This window comes from Cyprinus carpio, chromosome B13 (assembly GCF_018340385.1).
Source record: "Cyprinus carpio isolate SPL01 chromosome B13, ASM1834038v1, whole genome shotgun sequence".
Lineage (NCBI taxonomy): Eukaryota > Metazoa > Chordata > Actinopteri > Cypriniformes > Cyprinidae > Cyprinus > Cyprinus carpio.
Window position 1 is genome coordinate 20,458,063 of NC_056609.1, and position 19,285 is coordinate 20,477,347.

The following is a 19,285-nucleotide window of genomic DNA, read 5'->3' on the forward strand; positions in this document are numbered from 1 at the left end:
AGGCAATAAAATTGCATTCAGTCACACAAAAAAATGAACTAGTTATTAACATACCACAGTGTTTGCTATGTTCATCTCTCAAAGAAAACACAGAGGATTTCCAAGAGACCTGACCTGCCAAAATTGCACATAGATGACATGAGGTGATATGTAATATAGCAACACATTAATAATGACAATAAATTATTATTGTCATTAATAATGACAATAAAAATCACAATCGAATAGACATGATACAGGTAATGTGCGCACTACCCCACAACATTACTCACATAGACACTTTATTTCTAGGTGAGAATGAAGTATCGACTGTCCTTTGTCAAACTCAAAGAGGTCTATAATCTATCTGTTAGCATTGCCATTCATCTCAATGGCAGATTTTCGGCTGGTGCAGGGAAGTAGGCAATCTACCTTTTGTTGTACATGAGTAGCTACACAGTACTGAATAGATATTAATAAATAAATAAAAGTCCATTTTATTTTTTTTCAAGAGCCCTTAACTTCTTCATCTGCTTTGTTAACTGAGCCATGCTGATCAAGCGGAAGTAAATGTTTAACAACTATAAAGGAGGATTAAATAAGAAAATACTATTTCAAGCTCACATAGTCTACTGGCAAAGCTGAAGGCATGAACATATCCACAAACTGGTGTTAGGCAATCATCTCAGCACTCAATTGAAACTGGTGACAGGCAAATAGCTGGCAAATCACTGATATTTTTCAAGAGGGCTTATCAAACACAAGCGTTAGCCATCATGTGGGTGAACACTCTAAGTGGGCCTGTACTGTAGATCAAAACCTGAATCCAGGATCCAAGGGAAATTTAAATTTAGTCAAAACAAATGTGGGCTTAAATGAAGGCATTTTCTCTGTGCACTGTCAGGCAAGACAGCTCACTGTGCCTGTTAGACAAGCAAGTTTGGCATTCCTCCTCTAATTAGGAGTTCATCACACACAGTCACAGCAGTGTCAGTGAGGCCACTAACCTCTGCTGCTTTCAAACTAGGATGGTGTGTTAATTCAGACATGATTTAAAGCTGCTGTATGTAGGATTGACACAGAGTGGTTGAACTAGCTATTGCAGTCCAAATTCAAAATATTGGAGAGGGTTTTTTTTCACCCGGTCCCTCCTCCTCAGACTTGATGCAGACACAGGTTGCCAGATTGACGACACCAACAGGAACGAGTGCACTTGACAGTATATGAAATTAAATACGCTGTGTTTTCCGCCAACTGCCAACCAGGGGTTCCGAAATACAATTGGTTAAACTGCCAGTGGGCGGGTTTCACAAACCAAAACAAAGTCTGAGATTCCGGCCCCGAACACACATTTTCAAAGGAGAATAACTGACTGTAGCATTGTTTTTCAGATAAACAATTATGTTAACTTAGCATGTTTCTTAAATATCTGCAAACATATTATGGTATTTTTAAGCTTTAGTAGGGTCAAAATCATACATACAGCATCTTTAACATCCAGGGCCCTTTGTTGTAATGCTCTCCTCATAAAATAGCAATGGACAAATAAGCTTGTATTTACATTAGGACTGTCGTTCAAAAGTTTGGAGTTGCTAGGACTTTTTACATGTTATTAAAAGAAGCCTCTAATGCTCACACCCAGGCTACATTTATTTGATCAAAAATAATAAACAGCAATGTTGTGGAGAAAATATAACAATTTAAATGGACATTTTCTATTTTAAGATTTCAAAATGTAATTTATTCCTGTGATGGTAAAGCCATTAGTCCTTTCTTCAGTGTCGCATGATCCTTCAGAAATCATTCTAATATGCTGATTTGGTGCTGATTTTTGTGCTACTTAATATTTTTGTGTAAACCATGAATTTAAACAAATTGTTTAAAAAAAATGTAAGAATGAAAAATTAAAAATAATGGCATTTATTTGAAATAGTTTTGTAAAACAGTGTATAAGCCTTTGCTATCACTTTTGATCGGTTTAATGCATCCTTGGCTTGTTGAATAAAAGTATAAGTGAAAATAAATATAGTGAAAAATAAATATACTATAAATATACTATAAAGTATTTGACATACATTTATTATGATTAGTAGTACTACAAATACAATTACATATTTATGAATAAATATTAATAAAAAATACCCTGCAATTGTACTTTTGGTATACTTAACTGGTATACTAAGTCTGCTAAATTGGAACAATTAATCTTGCAATTTAATTGTACAATAGTAGTGCTAAAGTCCAACTAAAAATATACTGAAGTATATTTGATTATACTAAAGTGGAACTATTGCAGGTATAATTCACGTACACTTTAAATATTATGTATTTAATGACCAATGGTTTTCAAAGATCATACAATCCTCTTCAATAGTGACATTAAACACATTTTAGGCTTAATATTAAGAAATGTGCATTGTGCACAAGTACTCCAAATAAAGTTTAATTACAATTTTTATATCAGTACGTCTTAAGCGATATGTCAGTAAATATGCTAATAGATTTGAACTATACTTAGTATGAAATACATGTACAGTATTTTAAATATATTACTTTTTTACTAAGGATATTTCTTGAAAAAGAAAAAAAACTGTGGATCTTTTCGAAGAATCATCATATTTACAAGGAATCATCAATATATAGGGCTACAGAAAGCATATCTTTACTGCATCTATAATTCATCTGCTGTGTAAATAATACATTTTGCATTGTTTTTCCTAAGATTAATTATCCAATTAATGAACACAAAAACAGTCTAGGCCAAAACCATATTTCTGCAATTTCCTGGAACCTGGATAAGATGTAAATAACCCGATTCATCTAGAAGACATGAATGTTGGCTGCGCCTACAACACAACTGCATAATTTCTCACATATTGCAGCTTCAAACCAACCTGCCATCGGTAACCGAGAAGAGATCAAGCGAGATCTAAACAGACTGTTCTGAGAGGGCCTGCACACTAAGAGCTGTTTAGTCTCTTCTCAAGGATCAAGGATGAGCTTCATTCCAGGTCATTTCTTTCTAGTTTTACAGGAAAAGACATCACAGAGACACGTGTTGTTGGTTGTGTGCTGCAACTACTGATCTAGCATTATAAATGATGCGTTTCCTTATCGCAGAGGCTTGTCAGTCAAGAGAGTAATCAAATTATGAGTGACATTTTATGAACCAGAGGTTATGGGAACCGCTCTTGCTGTCCAGGGGTCTTTTGTTTGATGTTGTAGAGTAGAAAAAAGACATCTCAACAAAACTTTGCAGTACTTTTCTTGCCAAGATATTGAGATGAAATACTGTCCAAACAAAAATAAGACACAAAATAAGTTTGAGTTGGTCCATCAGTGAAAATGGTGTTGGCCACCCCGCCAAACTAATGAAATATCTGATATCAATTTCCCAAAAAGGATGTTAATTATGCTATACTGTCTCTGAGAACAGTATCCTGGCAGAATACATTTCGAAAACATAATTCTCAAGCTGAAAAAGAATGGCTGTAATACAGGTACAGTAAGCCCTCCATCCCCTAAAACAAACCAGAGCATGTTTACTTGTCTTAGCAAACTAATATGAATCATATCTGAAATCGCTTTAACTGGATTACCCTTTAATATTTCTCAAAACATTATTTTAACTATGTTATTAATAAAACCGACTCTGGGCTAACAGGTTCAAATTGGTGTTGTATTTGAAAAGAGTACGGGTGGGAGTTGTATTTATGAATGAGCACATTGTGTTCTTCGGTTTCTCAGGAGAAGGTTTTCTCTTGGCCCAATGTGTAGATAAATGTTTTCTATGTATTTGGTTTCCCTGGAAAAATGCTAGGGCTTCGCATTAACACTAGCTGGCATTGGCAAAATATCTCGCGTGGGTAATGCTGACATTTCTATTAATTGGTTCTGATCGGGTTTGAAATCTTCTCTCTCTCGGCACACGTACATTCATCTTCTTAATGCAACGTGCAGTCCTTGAAAACGGATGACACATTAGATGGGAATTGTGGACTGTATCGGATGGTGGCATAGCAACAGTTTTACACAAACTAAATCTGTTGCTTCAGACTATGACACAAGACCCTCAACAGCCTAATTCCCGATAGTGATCGCCTCTTAAAAATGTCCCCACGTTATTTCTCAAAATGTTAACATGCAAAAGATCCTTTTATCTGTAATGGTCAAAAATCCAAATCCCAAGGATCTCTGTGCCAACCCAGCTAACCCTAACGACTTGTACAGCTGCAAAATGGGATTAAGTTACCGAAGCAATGAATGACATGAGCAGGTTGATTGGCTCGTGTGTAAAAAGATCGAGGTAATGTATCTGAAGGTTTCCATCTTATTTCAGAGCACATGGTTGACATAGCGAAAAGGACATATTGCACCACTGTTTTTTCGTAAGGGAGACACGTTTTTCTCTTCAGCTGAGCATTTAGGATGTGGCTGTGCATGTGTGAGCTATTTTACAGTGTGGTTTGTCGCTGTATCATCATGCTATCTGTTTATCTGACTATGCTATGATAACAACGAGGGATTTATTATGTAGTAAATATCCATGTAAACGCATGTCGTTCCTCGGATGAGCTGCTCTCAGCCGTGTCCAGATAGAGGGCTGTCTGTTATGTCTCCAGCCATGGAGATAAGCTCTATCTGTTTACATTTTAGCCTGTTTCACTGTCTTCTCTCAGATAGCCTCGCCAGTTTCTCTCTCCCATACACACACAAGCACTAAAACTATATATACTATCTCTTGAAAGATGTATGCACGGTAAAGTGGGCCCAAAAAGTACAGTATTTGGACAACTAGAAATTTATTACTTGTATTGCACTAAATAGTGAACCAAATTGCATCTGCAAACAAACGACTCTACAGAATAACCTTATAGATATTTTTTGCAATGAATTTTAACCAACTGGCTTCACAGTGATTTTTGGTCGATGTGTGAAGTCAAGTTCACACAGGTGTCCAGCAGAGTAACTATAGATATAGTTTATCACATTTACTATGGGCATGTTCCACTAACATCGGATGACCAGAAAGTATTGAAATACTTTTTGACTTAATTTCGAATCTATTGAAAAATGTGTATTTCTTAAAAATAAATGCCATTTGGTTTGATATTTTGACATTTATACATGACTAAGTGTCCAAATAACTTTTTGGGAGACCAGGAACCACACAGATTCAATGTGTCAGAGGAGGACTGGAGCAGAATGGAAGGAAGATCACAGGTCAGACTGTAAAAACATTCCCATACTGCCCTTCCCCCCTCAGTCATTCTCTCCCTCACACCCCCACTACTTCCCTGAGTCCTTCCAGCCGCCACAATGACTCAACAACACAGGTCTTCCAGCTCGCTACAAGAGCCTCTTTTGTATGTCCTTTGTGCCGGGCTCAAGAACCAGTACACCACAGTATGGGTTTAACTCTGTCATTCTTACAACATCAAGAAATCAATTTTTTGCATATAAACAAAAATAGCAGTCGGGAATATTGTTTTACCACTTATCTGGAAATAAAAGTTCAGTTTCAGTGTTTATAATGTGGCAAGAAATGGTCAGCAACTTGAGTGACCAACAAATATGATACCATCATCATCATAACATCATCATCAAAAAATCTGGAACTAGATTTGCTTGCACTGGTGAAAAATAATATTATTAATGGTTCTGTGTAAATTAAACACTGCATTAAATGCATGCAAAATTGTCCTGTCAGATATAAGTGTGCCATTAAACTGAGGAAAAGAAAACCAATCCGATTTCAAAATGCACACATTACAATAACATCACCACTGTCATCATTATGATTACTAATGCCAAACATTTGAATGTAAATCAATGGGATATTTTAAAACATGGATTTAAATAAATAAATTAATGTTTACAACACCCCACAGAGGCAGAAAATCTATTTTATTTACAGAAATAAATAGTCTGTAAGTTTATTATTACTTCTAAATATGTTTTGATGTAAAGAAGAAAGAAGTAGAAAGAGGAAGGAGTAATATTAATAAAGTGGTAGTCTTGCAACCACTGCAATAAAAAAAAAAAAAACAGTTTTAAGTGATGATTATTTGACAGCTACCTGGCTTGAACGCCTCTCCTCAATGATTTGTCAGCCTGCAGAATGATATCCTGTCATGTTATAGACTTTCATGCTATAGATTATCTTCCTTGGTCCTCCATAATAACAAACTCTATTGCTAATAGAAGATAAGTCCAACAGGAGATTGCCTGTTCTGTGATTAAAAAAGAAAAAAGATCTGTGGTCTCCGCTTGTGCTGTAGTCAGCTTCCCACTGGGTGAACAATACGAGCTGACTTCCTGACCCCTACGTCTGGGGATCCTATAGACAAACAATGGGACCCTTAATTAACATTGGCCATTCCCAGCACTAGGCCCTTCCTGACGGTCCCGATTCAGACCTGAACACAAAGCTTGCTGTGTTATTCTTCTGAAACCATCTTACTGTGCTCGTGTGCCCTCAGTAAGAACACTGCCAGTTAGGCCTCAATAATATTCGTTTTGAATAGAAGACTCTCTACATCAGCCCTTTCACATCCTGAGGTCAAAATATGAGCGATGGCATTCAATTTGGAATCTAGTGACTGTGGTGAGAGGGATGGATCTGTCAGGGTTATCTGTTTATATGATACCAGATGAGCTCATGGTTGTACATTATCTGTTCTTCTAAGCCGGGCAGGATGTGTTTCCATGTTAGATAAGGACAAACAAATGGTCATTCCACTAAAGTTATTAGGTTGGTACAATATAATCAAAGGAACTTGTAGGTCTTACATAGTCTAATAACAACAAACAACCTCTTGGTAACAATACCAATGACCTTGTGCAGGTTTATGGTGGCTTTGTCTATGGTTTAAAAGTTAGTGGCACACAAGAGCGACTTTGAACAATAATAATTTAGAAGGTGACTTCCTGTAACCTTACATCCCTTTAAAGGTATAGTTCGCCCAAAAATATATATTTGTTTCTTCTGTAGTACACAAAAAAAGATATATTATAGAATGTTGGTAACTGATTAGTTACAACTTTTATTGCATGGACAAAAATCTCTGAGACATTTCTCAAAATTTCTTCTTTTGTATTCTATAGAATAAAAATACAGATTCGGATTTACGTGAGGTGAGTAAATGAAGACATTTTTATTTTTGGGTGAACTATGCCTTTAAGAAATCAGTCTGGTCTCAGTAAGAAAAAGCCCAGAGAACCAAATACAACACAGATGAACTAAAACAGAAAATCTCCTAATCATAATCAAAAGCCCACAAATCAAAGTTTATCATGTAATTTTTTACAAGCAGATTGTATAATATTAGTGTTGACATCCACTTCTTATATTTGTTTTCTTTCATTAACTTTTGTTCTCACAAGACCAGACATGACTACAACCTCTCACTGAGAAATGATTGAAATCTTTATAAAGGATTCTGGACAAATAAAAGTTAATGAAAAGATAATTACAATGGATTTATTGAATAATTATACTCAGTACTCTGGTCCACATCAGTGAAGGGTTGAACGTCTTAGTCTCTTTATCCCAGCTATATACCCTGTCTGCACAAAGCAGAAATCTCTGTCATTATTTTGAGGGTCTTTTTTTAAGACTGAGAATGCCACTGTGTCCTTTAATTTGTCCTCATTAATCTCTTTGAGGAAAGCATGCTTTAAAAACAAAACAAAACAAAACAAAAAAACTACTCTGAAGCAGAACACCAGTCACATTTGCGGTCTTCTCAATTCTAAATAGGACAACAGATCATAACTCTCACTTGAAGAGATGTTATCATTATCCTCCTCTGATTGTTGACATATAGAGCTCTCATGCAAAGGGACATCTACAGGCCAGAAAGACAGAAAGAGGGAGGCGCATTTGCTGTTGTATCAGCAAAAGTCAGAGGAAGAGTGCTATTCTCTGTGTAGAGAACACAAAGTAGCTGGCAGGAAACCAGCTTTTCATATTGTTTTAACTTTGATTTCCGTTTTGAGGAAGTGTGTTAAGTGTGCTCTCCCTAGTGCTGGCCTTCATCAGCTGACTGTTTTGAATTCCTGACAAGGACTCCTCTAATCACACCATCTGCGAAACTGATGCTTTATTAAGATGTATTTAAATAAAGAGGCACCCAATTTCTGTTTATTGCACTTCTTACAAGCGCACTTACATTTCTAATTTAGAAATATACAGTACTGATGTACATGCACATTACTATCACAAAATGCTTAATGCTTCAGAAATCATTCTATGATCATTTGGTGAAAAAAAACATATTATAATTATCAATGTTGAAAACAGTTCTGCGTAACCATGATGCGTTTTTTTTAAAAATATATTAATAGTATAATAATAATAATCAAATTAGATGAATCATTATAGTTCAAAAATACTTTTATTATTGTACATAATTATGCTATACATAAAAACAACCAAAACACATTTTTTGGACCATGAATGTGAGCACTAAATCTGCATTGCAACATCAGACTGGTTGTTTCCCAGGACAGCAAACTGACAGGCTGTGAGAAACACTGAGCAGCTGGTCTGGACAAACATGAATACAAACAGATTTATGAAGCAACATCACGCTCAGATTCATTTACTAAGTGCAATTTGCCTACAATAACATCAGTCTTTGTAGAAAAACTTTGGAGCTGATTTTCTCTGTAACAATGCCAGTAAACTCAATCAATGGTAACTATGATAAAACTATTTTTCTTTTCAGAAGAGCCATACTGTATGTGATCCCTGTCAGTTTAACTGCACAGTAAAAGAGATTTTTTATGAAATGACACTAAATTCAAATCCAAAACTATTGAAATTAATTGTATATATATATATATATCTAAATAGTCAGTTGAAGTTGGATTTCAAAACTAAAAAGACTTATTTATAAAGATAGATATTTCTGAAGCAGTTTTACATCGTTAGCATTACCAGAAATGTTTGACAGCATGTTTCGGTGCAGAAGAGAATCAGCTCTAACTCAGTTCATAAATCTTTCTAGATTTAAACAACTGCCTGATTAATTGTCCAGAAAACAGATAAAGATAATATATAGTGTACATTACAACAAAGGCACACTTAGTCAAATCCATATCTGACCAAGAGTCCTGTGATTTATATCACATCACTGAACGTATATGGCTTTTGATAAAGTCATTAAAAGTTTTCCAGCACTCTCAGAGCAACAGAACTGTCAAACGTCCAAGTACGCACTATATATTACAAAGCATTTTAACAATACATATTCACACCTCATTACTCGAGCCTGACATAGTTTCGGATTGAAAATGGAGTTGCTTATGTATGCAGTTACAGCTATTTATTTGTTTCTATTAAGAAGCAGGAAATGCATTGTCATTTTGGCTCCCTATTAGAGCTATGTTTATGTAATTATCTCAGCAAGAGACTGAGGAGAAGGTGACTGTCTCCTAAGAGCTCAGTGATTGCCTCTTACATCAGAGTGTTTTCCTTTCACAGGCAGGAGCAGTTGTAATGGAAGTTTGTCTCAAACAAAGGTTTCTTGTCAAACGAAATTACACAACCCCAGGCTAATGTTTATAATTTCACTATCTTACATAATGATAACAGCAACAACAAATCATAAAAGCTTTATCGCTCTGACCAACGGCGGACAAAATGCTTGGTGTAATAAAACTAGCAAGTTTAGTAATGAAGTTGGCAGACTGTGAAGTGCTAGGGTAGATTTCACTCATGCTGATGATGATGGGGCACCATTTGTTCAAAATAGCCTTCAGAGTGTTGAATCTGCCACCTTTAATCAATAGACTTAAGTGGCCCACAACACATAGAGGAACTAAATAATGCAACATACGGGTAACATTTGTGTTATGCTGAAAATAAAAACAGACTTGACCAAAGCACCATCACAAATGGCAAATAATGGGATTCATTTAAAAAATAAACATAAGAAATTGCAAAATAGTAATAGTAAAATTACAACAATATTTTAACTATATTGACTTTTTCAGAAACTGCACCATCAACAAACCTCTAAAATTCCACATAAATTGAATAGTAAACAAGCTTCAACTGTAAAAAGCTACTCAAAAACAGAACATTGGGAAACTGGAGGAAGACGAAATAAGGCTATATATATATATACACACACATTCCATTGCCATGATTACAGTTTGAACAAGAGATGCATTATGTCAAAAGAATAATGAGAGCTCTGTATGAAATCAATGGCATTCGTGTGTTTTTGATTAACATAAGAGAATCTTCCATTTTCTCATCAAAGGATATGCAGACTACAGACCCCAGCTGAGTCTACCATATCTGGTTTATCGCAGAATTTCATGCAAATTCAGTATGCAGCATTAATCTTGTCAATGAAATTACTGACAAAAATGTTCATGAACAAAGGGTGTTTTTACTTTATAAGAGATACTGAAGACAAGACAAAAAATGCACATGCTGAACTACTTCGTTTCAACGATATTATTAACAAAATATGATGAGAAAAACACTGCAAGACATTAATAGGGCACTAACAATGTTTTTTGAAGATAAAAATCTAGAAAGAATTTGATATAAATCCAATAAAAGTAGCTAATAATGATTGAGCTGCATGAGCTGAAGGAAAACAATAAAATGAAATGAAGTGCATCAATGGAAAGTTAATTAATTAGACCCTACATATATGAGATTAATTACATAAATCCACAACATAAATATAAACAGCTTAAATCTTCTGTATTGCATTAAAATGAATGCAGAAGTCAACCTGAACTAAGTTACATGCGAGTCAGAATATGCAAATCACATTGTGAATATGCTCTTACTACAGCAAAGTGCTTAAACAGAGACAACGAATAACTAAAAATATAGAATTCACAATATTGGTGTTCAGGTTTTCATCAAGACAGTTTTCACATGCTATTTTGTTAAATGTTAATACATGTTTAAATTAATACATAAAATGTGTGATTATTTGGTTTAATTTAGCATTCTCCCATCAACTATAATGTTATTTTTATCAACCAACAGTAAAGTAAAATTGGATTGGATTGTCTGTAATGTTGCTGTTTGAGCATAAAAAAGATCTGCAAGGTTACAAAGTGCAAAGTCCACTTCAAAAGGAGATATTTTCAGAAATCATTTTTCAAAAACTCGTTTGGACTACAACGCATATTTCCCGGGATTTGTGATATCACAAATACCGACGAATGGGACGAGACCTGCTTGAGCTGCAATAGAGAAGGCAACGAGTGTTAACACAATGTCGGAGACACGCTAGCTTTCCCAAGGCAGACAAACTTAGAGTGGTAATAATCATCCAGGTTTAAATCGCGCTCAAATTGATTTGATAGTGACACAATATTTACACTGAAGCTCGCAGGCGGCTATGGTAATTGGCATGACAGGCGCTGAGTGGTGCCAATCACAACACACTGGCCCAGCTAACCAATCACATTCCATCTACAATTTTAGTAGAAAATACACTAAGTAACTAATACACTACACTAACACAACACATCAAGCAGGGTAAATGTAAGTAGAAGACAGAAACATGATTGTGACTAGACATGTGCCGGTATTCGGAAAAGCGATATATCACGGTAATTAATATGTACGATATTGTTATCATGGCCACTTCAAAATACCGTGAATAATTATTTATTATAAGTTATTCAGAATTATGAATGCATTTTAAGAAGACTTTTCCCATTGGTCACAATGCACAACACCCCTGTATGCTGCGTCACAGATGCATGCGCACTCTGATGTAAACAAGCATAGATGAAAAGCACATTGTGGAGCACGTGAAAGACACTCTGGATGAAAGCGCACATTCACGCTCTGACAGCAGATGGCACTAAACAGAAATGCAGCCGTTATCCCGGAAACCCCATCAACAGAGCCGCTGCATTACTTTTTGTTTCTGAAACGATTTTTGTATTCACTATGGTGTTCATCACAGTGCCAAATACTTAAATATTTAGACTTTATAATAGGCTATTTATTTTCAAACTTTTTTACATTTTAATCTGGATTACAACATGCCTAGATGTTTGAAAATGTTTTGATTCTTTATTGTTCGGTCACACTTTACATTGGGATTCATTAGTTGACATAAGATAATTCATTTGTTAACAAACTCCCAATGAAAATTCTTCTAAACATTCATTAATTCATTAGGTAATTATATTATTTAATAACGCTGTTAAAATCAAAAGTTGCAACTGTTATTTAATGAGCTAACATGAACTAAGAGTTGTATTTTTTTAAACAAAGATTAATAATTCTGTAGCAAATGCAGCTATTGCTCATTGTTAATGTTAACTAAATTAACTAAAGCTAACTAATGAGATCTTATTGTAAAGTGATACCTATTGGTCTTTATAATTATTTTGCACTTTAATCTGTGTAAGATTTTTAATTTAAGCTTTATTGTTTTTAAATGTTCAGTTATTTTTGTTATAAGAAAAAAGTTATTAAACCTGTTATACTTTTTTATAACACTTTTTTGAAACTAAATTTTAATATCATGATAATACAGTATACCATGATAAAAGCTTTAGCAATTAATCGCAACATGAAAATTTGATACCGGCATATCCCTAATTGTGTCCCTGTAGTAATTTCTTCGTACAACAAAAGGCATTCTTTTCTGCAGCCTGTACCATGTTTCGACGATTTCCTAACAATACTCACATTGATGAGCTGAGGGTGGGAGTCAGAATACTTGCAGTGAATAACATCCAGTGTCACTATGAGACTGTGACACAAAAAAGGGCATTGGCAATAGGGATGCATTGCAGAGGACATGACTCACGAGCTGAGCTTACATGCAGGGCTCTTACAGTTCTACTAGCCGCATTCCAGCGCACACATTTTCCATGAGGAAATCCCACCGCACCTCTGTATGAGAGGTAGATTGAGCCTCATCGGCTGAAACAATCAGATATTCACTGGCATAATATAAACAAGTAGAACTGGGCCACAGCTTTTTGAGGTCTCTGGAATTCTGGGTAATGAATGACAGGGCAAAACTGTTCCCCCGTTTAGTCAAGCTTGTTTACATAACTCTCACTAGCTGCCCCTGGGCAGAGCAGAGTTGCTCAAACAGCTGCCTGCTCAGTGGTGTTCTTTTCTAACTAGCGCTCCCTGTGGAGCTCTGCTAGGGCCAGAACCACTTCCCCTAGGTGGCATATGCGAGTCTGAACCACACACACCAGAAGACATAACCACCACACTTTCTGCCCCCACGCTCTGCTCCAACCGAGCCATGACATTCCCCAATTCCTATCTGGCCGAGACACCCCCGCCACAGCCAGCTTCAGTCCCCGGGATGGCTGTGTTTTGAAACTCGGCCCCTGCCCTGACTGGCTTGGCCCATTGCACCTTGTCTGCTGGGAAACGAATGGAGACCTAGATGGTGCGCTGGGAGAACACATGAGAATGTGATTCTTAGCTCTGGCTTTAGATCACAGGTCCCACTGTGCACTGTGAAGTCAAATCCTCAGTGTTTGTGTTGGCAGGGAGTATGTAGTCCTCTGGACAGGACAAACCCTTAGTGGAGACCAGCTTACCCAGGAATTCATTTCCTCTGAGACAAGATCAGACTCACCACATTCATCATTTTTCAACTGTCCTTACTGGCAGGAATTGAGGGCGAATCGCTGCATCCGGATGAGTAAATACGTGGATGCGGCATATGACAAATGGAATGTAAATCACAGAAAGTGAGACCACAGAGGGAGGTAAACTGCAAAAGTGTTGAATTGAGTAGGTGTGGACACTATCGGGGAACAGGACTTTTCTTATGTTTCCACTGGCATTCACACAAGCAACTGAAATGTAAAACAGGACAGTTCTGACAGTGATTTACTGACTAGTCTCAGACTAGTATTATAGCCTGCAGTGTTTTGTCCTAATAAAACTCATAATTTGTTCTTTAAGCTGTTTAACATGAAAGGGTGATACCAACTTAGTGAACCCCATTGTGCAGATTCCTGTAGACAAGGGGTGACTATCAAAGCAAAGAAAATTTGAGAGGAAATTTCATATTTTCATTATGTATTTTTAGTGCTGACAAAGTTAACTGTAAATCTGCTCTGGAACAATATTTATTTTGAACCACAAAATATAAATACGGTTGAAATGAACTGAAAGTATGTCTTTTAAAGTTTACACATCTAATATTACTCAAAGAGTGGACAAAAAGATAAAGTGGAGAAAAGATCAATAAAATTAAAAAGACATATCACTTCATATCACATTTTTTTCAGACAGTTTAAAAGTGTCTTCACACATGAAAACAAACTTTATATATTTATTTATTTATTTATATATATATTAGAAATAGAAATCATCATATTTAGGGCCCTTAGAACCAAAAGTTTGAAAAGCCCTGCTTTTGAAAATAACTTAATATCATAATGGCAATAACAATAATATCACATTTAACGTAATATGACCATGAATGCTATGTTGTTGTAAATTAATCCACAATTACATCATAACACGGATACAACTTCAGTCCAATCTGTTATAGGCCTAATGGCACATGAGCAATATTTTCCGTCACCCATCAGGGAGAGCAAACGCCCTTATAAAAACAAACATCAGTGTATTTCAGTGCACCATGTTGATAATGTCAAAGGAAAAGTCCGTAAATTACCTGAGCCGTGCACAAAGAGGTGGAGATATTTTATCATGATAGGACTTTTAGCAGTCTGCAGGGAACCCTCATCATCTTTCATAAAGGGAGGTTTGCCACTTTAATCCCACATCTGGTCTGCATTACCATTCCATGCAGCTCTGACTTGAGTCTGGGCCTGAACAAGAACCTCACCCTGTCTCAATGTCCAAAGACTATAAAACACTAAAGGCTTCAAATTAAAGATGACACTGTCTCCTTCACAAACACTTGTATTTTATCTTTGTTTCTGGAACTTTTGCAAGTAAAAAACTATTTTTTATTCATGAAATCAATATTGGAATGAAGAAAGCAAAAGATAAGACAGGGAAAAAACTCAGGAACAAACAGTGCTCTACACTAAAACTACCAATTTGTGTTTAAAAACTGAAACTAAAATAGTTTTTAAAGAAGCCTGGACATATTTTTTCCTTGTCCTGAGGGTAAACATCGCTCTGAGAATGCTGTTGTAATAGTCGAAACAAGACAATTAAAGGTCAGGGAGGGGTTTCTCATGATTTCCTATGGTTTTCCTAGTAAAACAGTACATTTAAGCACATAAGCGAATTTAATTCACAAACTTGTCACCTGTTTATCTCGAGGGCTAAACATTCTCACTACGGCATCTCTGACTTTTGCAGCATTTCTTTTCTCACAAAGTCCATTCATTCTACATCAACTTGACCATTTGTTTAAATGTGTTGCTTTGTAAACATATTGTTATGCATCTACACAAAACCACTGCTTTATGAAGCTTTTAGTTACATTTGTTAGAACAAAAACGGCGAAAATCACATGCGAAACACACGTGGCTAAGAGAAAAATGATTGTATTTCCTGCTGAACACATTTTATGTGTGATATCCCTGATGTTAATGTTTTTGTCATTATCGACTAATGTCACTGTCAGATGCCAGAGAAAGTTAGATTAAAAAAAAGAAAGAAAATCAGATGATATTCATGTTTAAAAAAAGACTGCTCAGTGGCTTGGTGTTACCTCTCAATGCTCAGCACAGTAGCTCTCTGAATTTACTTGATACACATGACTAAAAAGACAGAGAGATGTCTGTTTGACAAGTAGGTCAATGAAGCAGCATGTCTCTCTTTCTATCTCCCCAGGGTGCACAGAGTTCGTTGGCTGCTTACCTGCGGGCAGTCTTTGATATAGTGTCCCTTGTTGAAGCAGAGATGGCACAGGTAGTTTGGTGGAGGTCTCTTGCTGGGTTTGCGTGGCTCAGAGTACAGGGAAAGGTCAGAGAAGTGGTCCGTTAGAGAGTTCAGCCCATCCACTATGTTGTTAAGAGAGCCGTACGGTGACACACTTTTGTATAAACCATTATTCAGGGCCTGCAAAGCATAACAGGACATCCACAATCCAAAAATTAGCTTATCCCAATGTAAACACGAAACTGAAGCACACTACGTCTTTTTAACATGTCATAATATGCTGCTCTTAAATACAGTCTATAGGCTAAAGCTGTAAGAAAAATGCAAAATATGATTAAGCACATAATCAAAAACAATGTCCTCAATTATGTGGAACTTTAGTATATTAGGCATATTATCGAATAAATGAGATTCCTAATTCAGGATCAGTTCCTAAACTGGGGTGACATAATCCACTAAAGCCAGTGATAAGTACATGAGTCTAAGATTTGCAAATCAGATTGCCATTTAACCACACAGAGTACAGTAGATAATCAAACACATGCTACAGACGGTTTGGATAGGAAGATGTTGCTTGAGTGATGTCTTCCTCTGGTTATGCTTTGGAAGGTTATGTTATTGTTGAAGTCTCATGTTGGACAGTCCTGAAACTTTATACTTGGCAAGTCCAGATAACTGTCATCTAGTTCTCAGCAAGCCAGGACAATAAACAGTTTCTGCACGTATCTCTCAGACGAGTCTGTTTTCATCAGTTAGATCAACTCTGAATGCAGCAATTAAGTTTTTTTAGATCTTTCTTTTACAGCTGTACATGTGACGTTCATTTTCCATCTTGGCCAGTCACATCTAGCTGACATTTATTCTCTGTGAGAGAAATTCATGAGAAACACACAAATCAATTCCTCCTAAATTCAAAACTTAGAACTGAGTGTGTGTGACAAAAGATTATGAGTTACATAAAATTAGAAATCTTTAGACATGTTATTTTCAAAAAATATTAGGCCTATAAAAAGTTGTGTCATGAGAAACTAAGCATCCAGCTACATTGTTATTGTGAGTTATGACCAGCAGTGAAGTCTAAGATCAACAAGAAGTATATAAAAAGGCAATGGAAATTTATGGAGTTCTGTGTAAACAAAAAATGAACAAACCGCAGAGCCATGTTTTAAATGTCAATTTTTAAACATCATGAAACTACAAAAATTACGATGATCAGCAGTTATGTCTGAATGCATTCATACACTTATTATCCATTGTCAATGTAATAATGCAACCGCAATACTGATTGTAGCTGTCAGAAAGGAATTTGGCTATGTGTCTCCTAAGGGATACGGCTCTCACACACATTTACACCAGTGGAGGACATCTCTCCTCACCCCTTCACACAGCTGGAGAGCCAGTCAGGGGGTCGCTTCTAACTACTGCCATTCACCACTAACACACACAATCCCAGTTAACACTTTCTTAGAAAGGTGTAGACATTTTGGTAAGTTATACAAACAAAGATAATTAAAAAATCTAGAATTCTAGTTCCAACCTTCTTCCTTAGTTTCTGGCCTCACAGAGTGGGGAGAAAAAAGCTCTTTGTGTAATACGGAATTTTTTAAAAGCATTCTTAACTCTCCACATATGAGAAAAAGAAAAGAGAGAGGGAAAAAAAAGAAAGGGGGAGAAACCTAAAGGGGGAGGAAGAAAAAGAGAGAGAACTTGTCATAATGTTTTTATTAACTCTGATTACGAATAAAAGTTTTGCCCTTCCTCAAACTTTCCACTAAACATCAACACTTTACCTCTGTCTCAGCCACAACACTGTCATTACATCATTAAAAAGAAAATGCATTCATATGTTCAAGCTTCTGGAAGTAATTCTCTCATTTAGAAAAATTTAATGAAAGAGTACAAAAAGATTAAATAGACTTTTAGTTCCATGTGCGCTTCTTTACCATACAAAGTGTCATAACTATTATATTTAATTAGATTAGTATAGGTAGTAGTTTTCAAATGTAGGCCTTTATTAATCTCACTTGAAATATCTTGAAATAACTTTTGAACTATAAAACACTTAAATACAAACATACTAATTTATGAATTTTCCTTAAAACTTTATTTATATAAATTGGCACAATCTACTTTTTTGATAATACAGTCATATCTAATTATTCAGTGAGGATCACTGAATAACATCTTTCTTTATGTGATAATAATAATAATACAGATTGAAGTGTTATATGTCTTCAGCAACTATTACAACCTCAGAAATGAGCATCATTTTTGATTATCCCAAACTCAATTATGGCAGCACACATTTTAGGCCTGTAGAAATCAGTAAGTAGTCTTATGATCAAAATAAGAAACTTTCATGGATGACTGCCTCATTTGGCTGTACACGTGCTGTAACAAAATACAATAAACTGAGTGTGCAAAGATATTAATGATCCTTGAAACTATAAATTCTTTGCATAGTATTGCAATAAAATAAATAAATGGGATTCATTTTTAATACACGATAGAAATGAAAAAAAAAAAAAAAAACAATTGTTTCACGTTTCCATATATTAAAAGATTATGTAAGCATTTGTGTTTTGTACAAATGTAACCAAGACTAGACGCGCGCTACATTAGACATGCATAGTCAACTGCGCTTTACATAATAAATCTTATTCCAGTCGGCAGGGACCGTTATCTCCACGAACTTATTTCCAAAAAATCATCTGTAGGAGAACCGAAAACAAGTTACCTCATTCCTCTGCAGCTGAAAGAAGTTGTTGAGATAGTTGGAGTTGAGAGAGGAGCTCAGGTCATTGGCAGGAGTTTTGCTGTAGTTCAGGTCCGGATGGGAAGAGTTGGGCTCGGGTCGGAAAGCATCGAAAGCACTCGTCTGATGCGTGTCTTGTAAAGAAAGGTAAACCCAGTTGAGAAGCTGTGCAGGCTGGTACACTGAGGTACTGGTGTCTATAGCAGACAGCAAGCTCATGTTGTTACTGTAACTTTCACTCTTCCACTGTTACTTTTGGAAAAGGCAAACTTGTTCAGAATCTACTGTGAATGCGCCGTCCGGTTTTCCACACCCAAAAAAATCAGCGCTTCTCTCTCTCCTTCCAGCACAGACCCTATTCCTTCGCTGGGATCCGTGTCCCAGGTTTATAATTACACAAAAGTCATTGCTCTGATATGTCAGAATAAAAAGTTTAAGCCCGCTGTCCACGGCCCGTTATCTCGCTTTATTTGCACTGTAACAGCAAGGAACTCGTTGAATATTCATGTAGCGTCTGCGCGCGTCAGTATCTCACACGGCCAATCAACACGCGCTGTTTAACATACGCGCTTCTATATAGTGACAATCTGTTGATGATTGGCTACTAGCTATTTTCAACAGAATATTCATATTTATCACGGAACGTATTTAAAAACACAACTATTTGAAAAATAGCTTGGTTCGTAGTTTCATATAGCTTAAAATTA

General features: G+C 36.0%; 1 protein-coding gene across 1 annotated transcript in view; it reads right to left on the reverse strand.

Annotated features, from left to right (window-relative positions):
- zcchc24 (zinc finger, CCHC domain containing 24) overlaps positions 1 to 19,073 on the reverse strand; it is a 34,725-nt gene extending 15,652 nt beyond the window's left edge. Inside the window, exons 1-2 of the mRNA XM_019114113.2 lie at positions 18,561 to 19,073; positions 15,803 to 16,003 (exon numbers count right to left, since the gene is read on the reverse strand). Coding sequence (XP_018969658.1) covers positions 15,803 to 16,003; positions 18,561 to 18,797 — 438 coding nt within the window. The 5' untranslated portion in view covers positions 18,798 to 19,073. The remainder of the gene's footprint in view (positions 1 to 15,802; positions 16,004 to 18,560) is intronic.
- Positions 19,074 to 19,285: the final 212 nt, after the last annotated feature.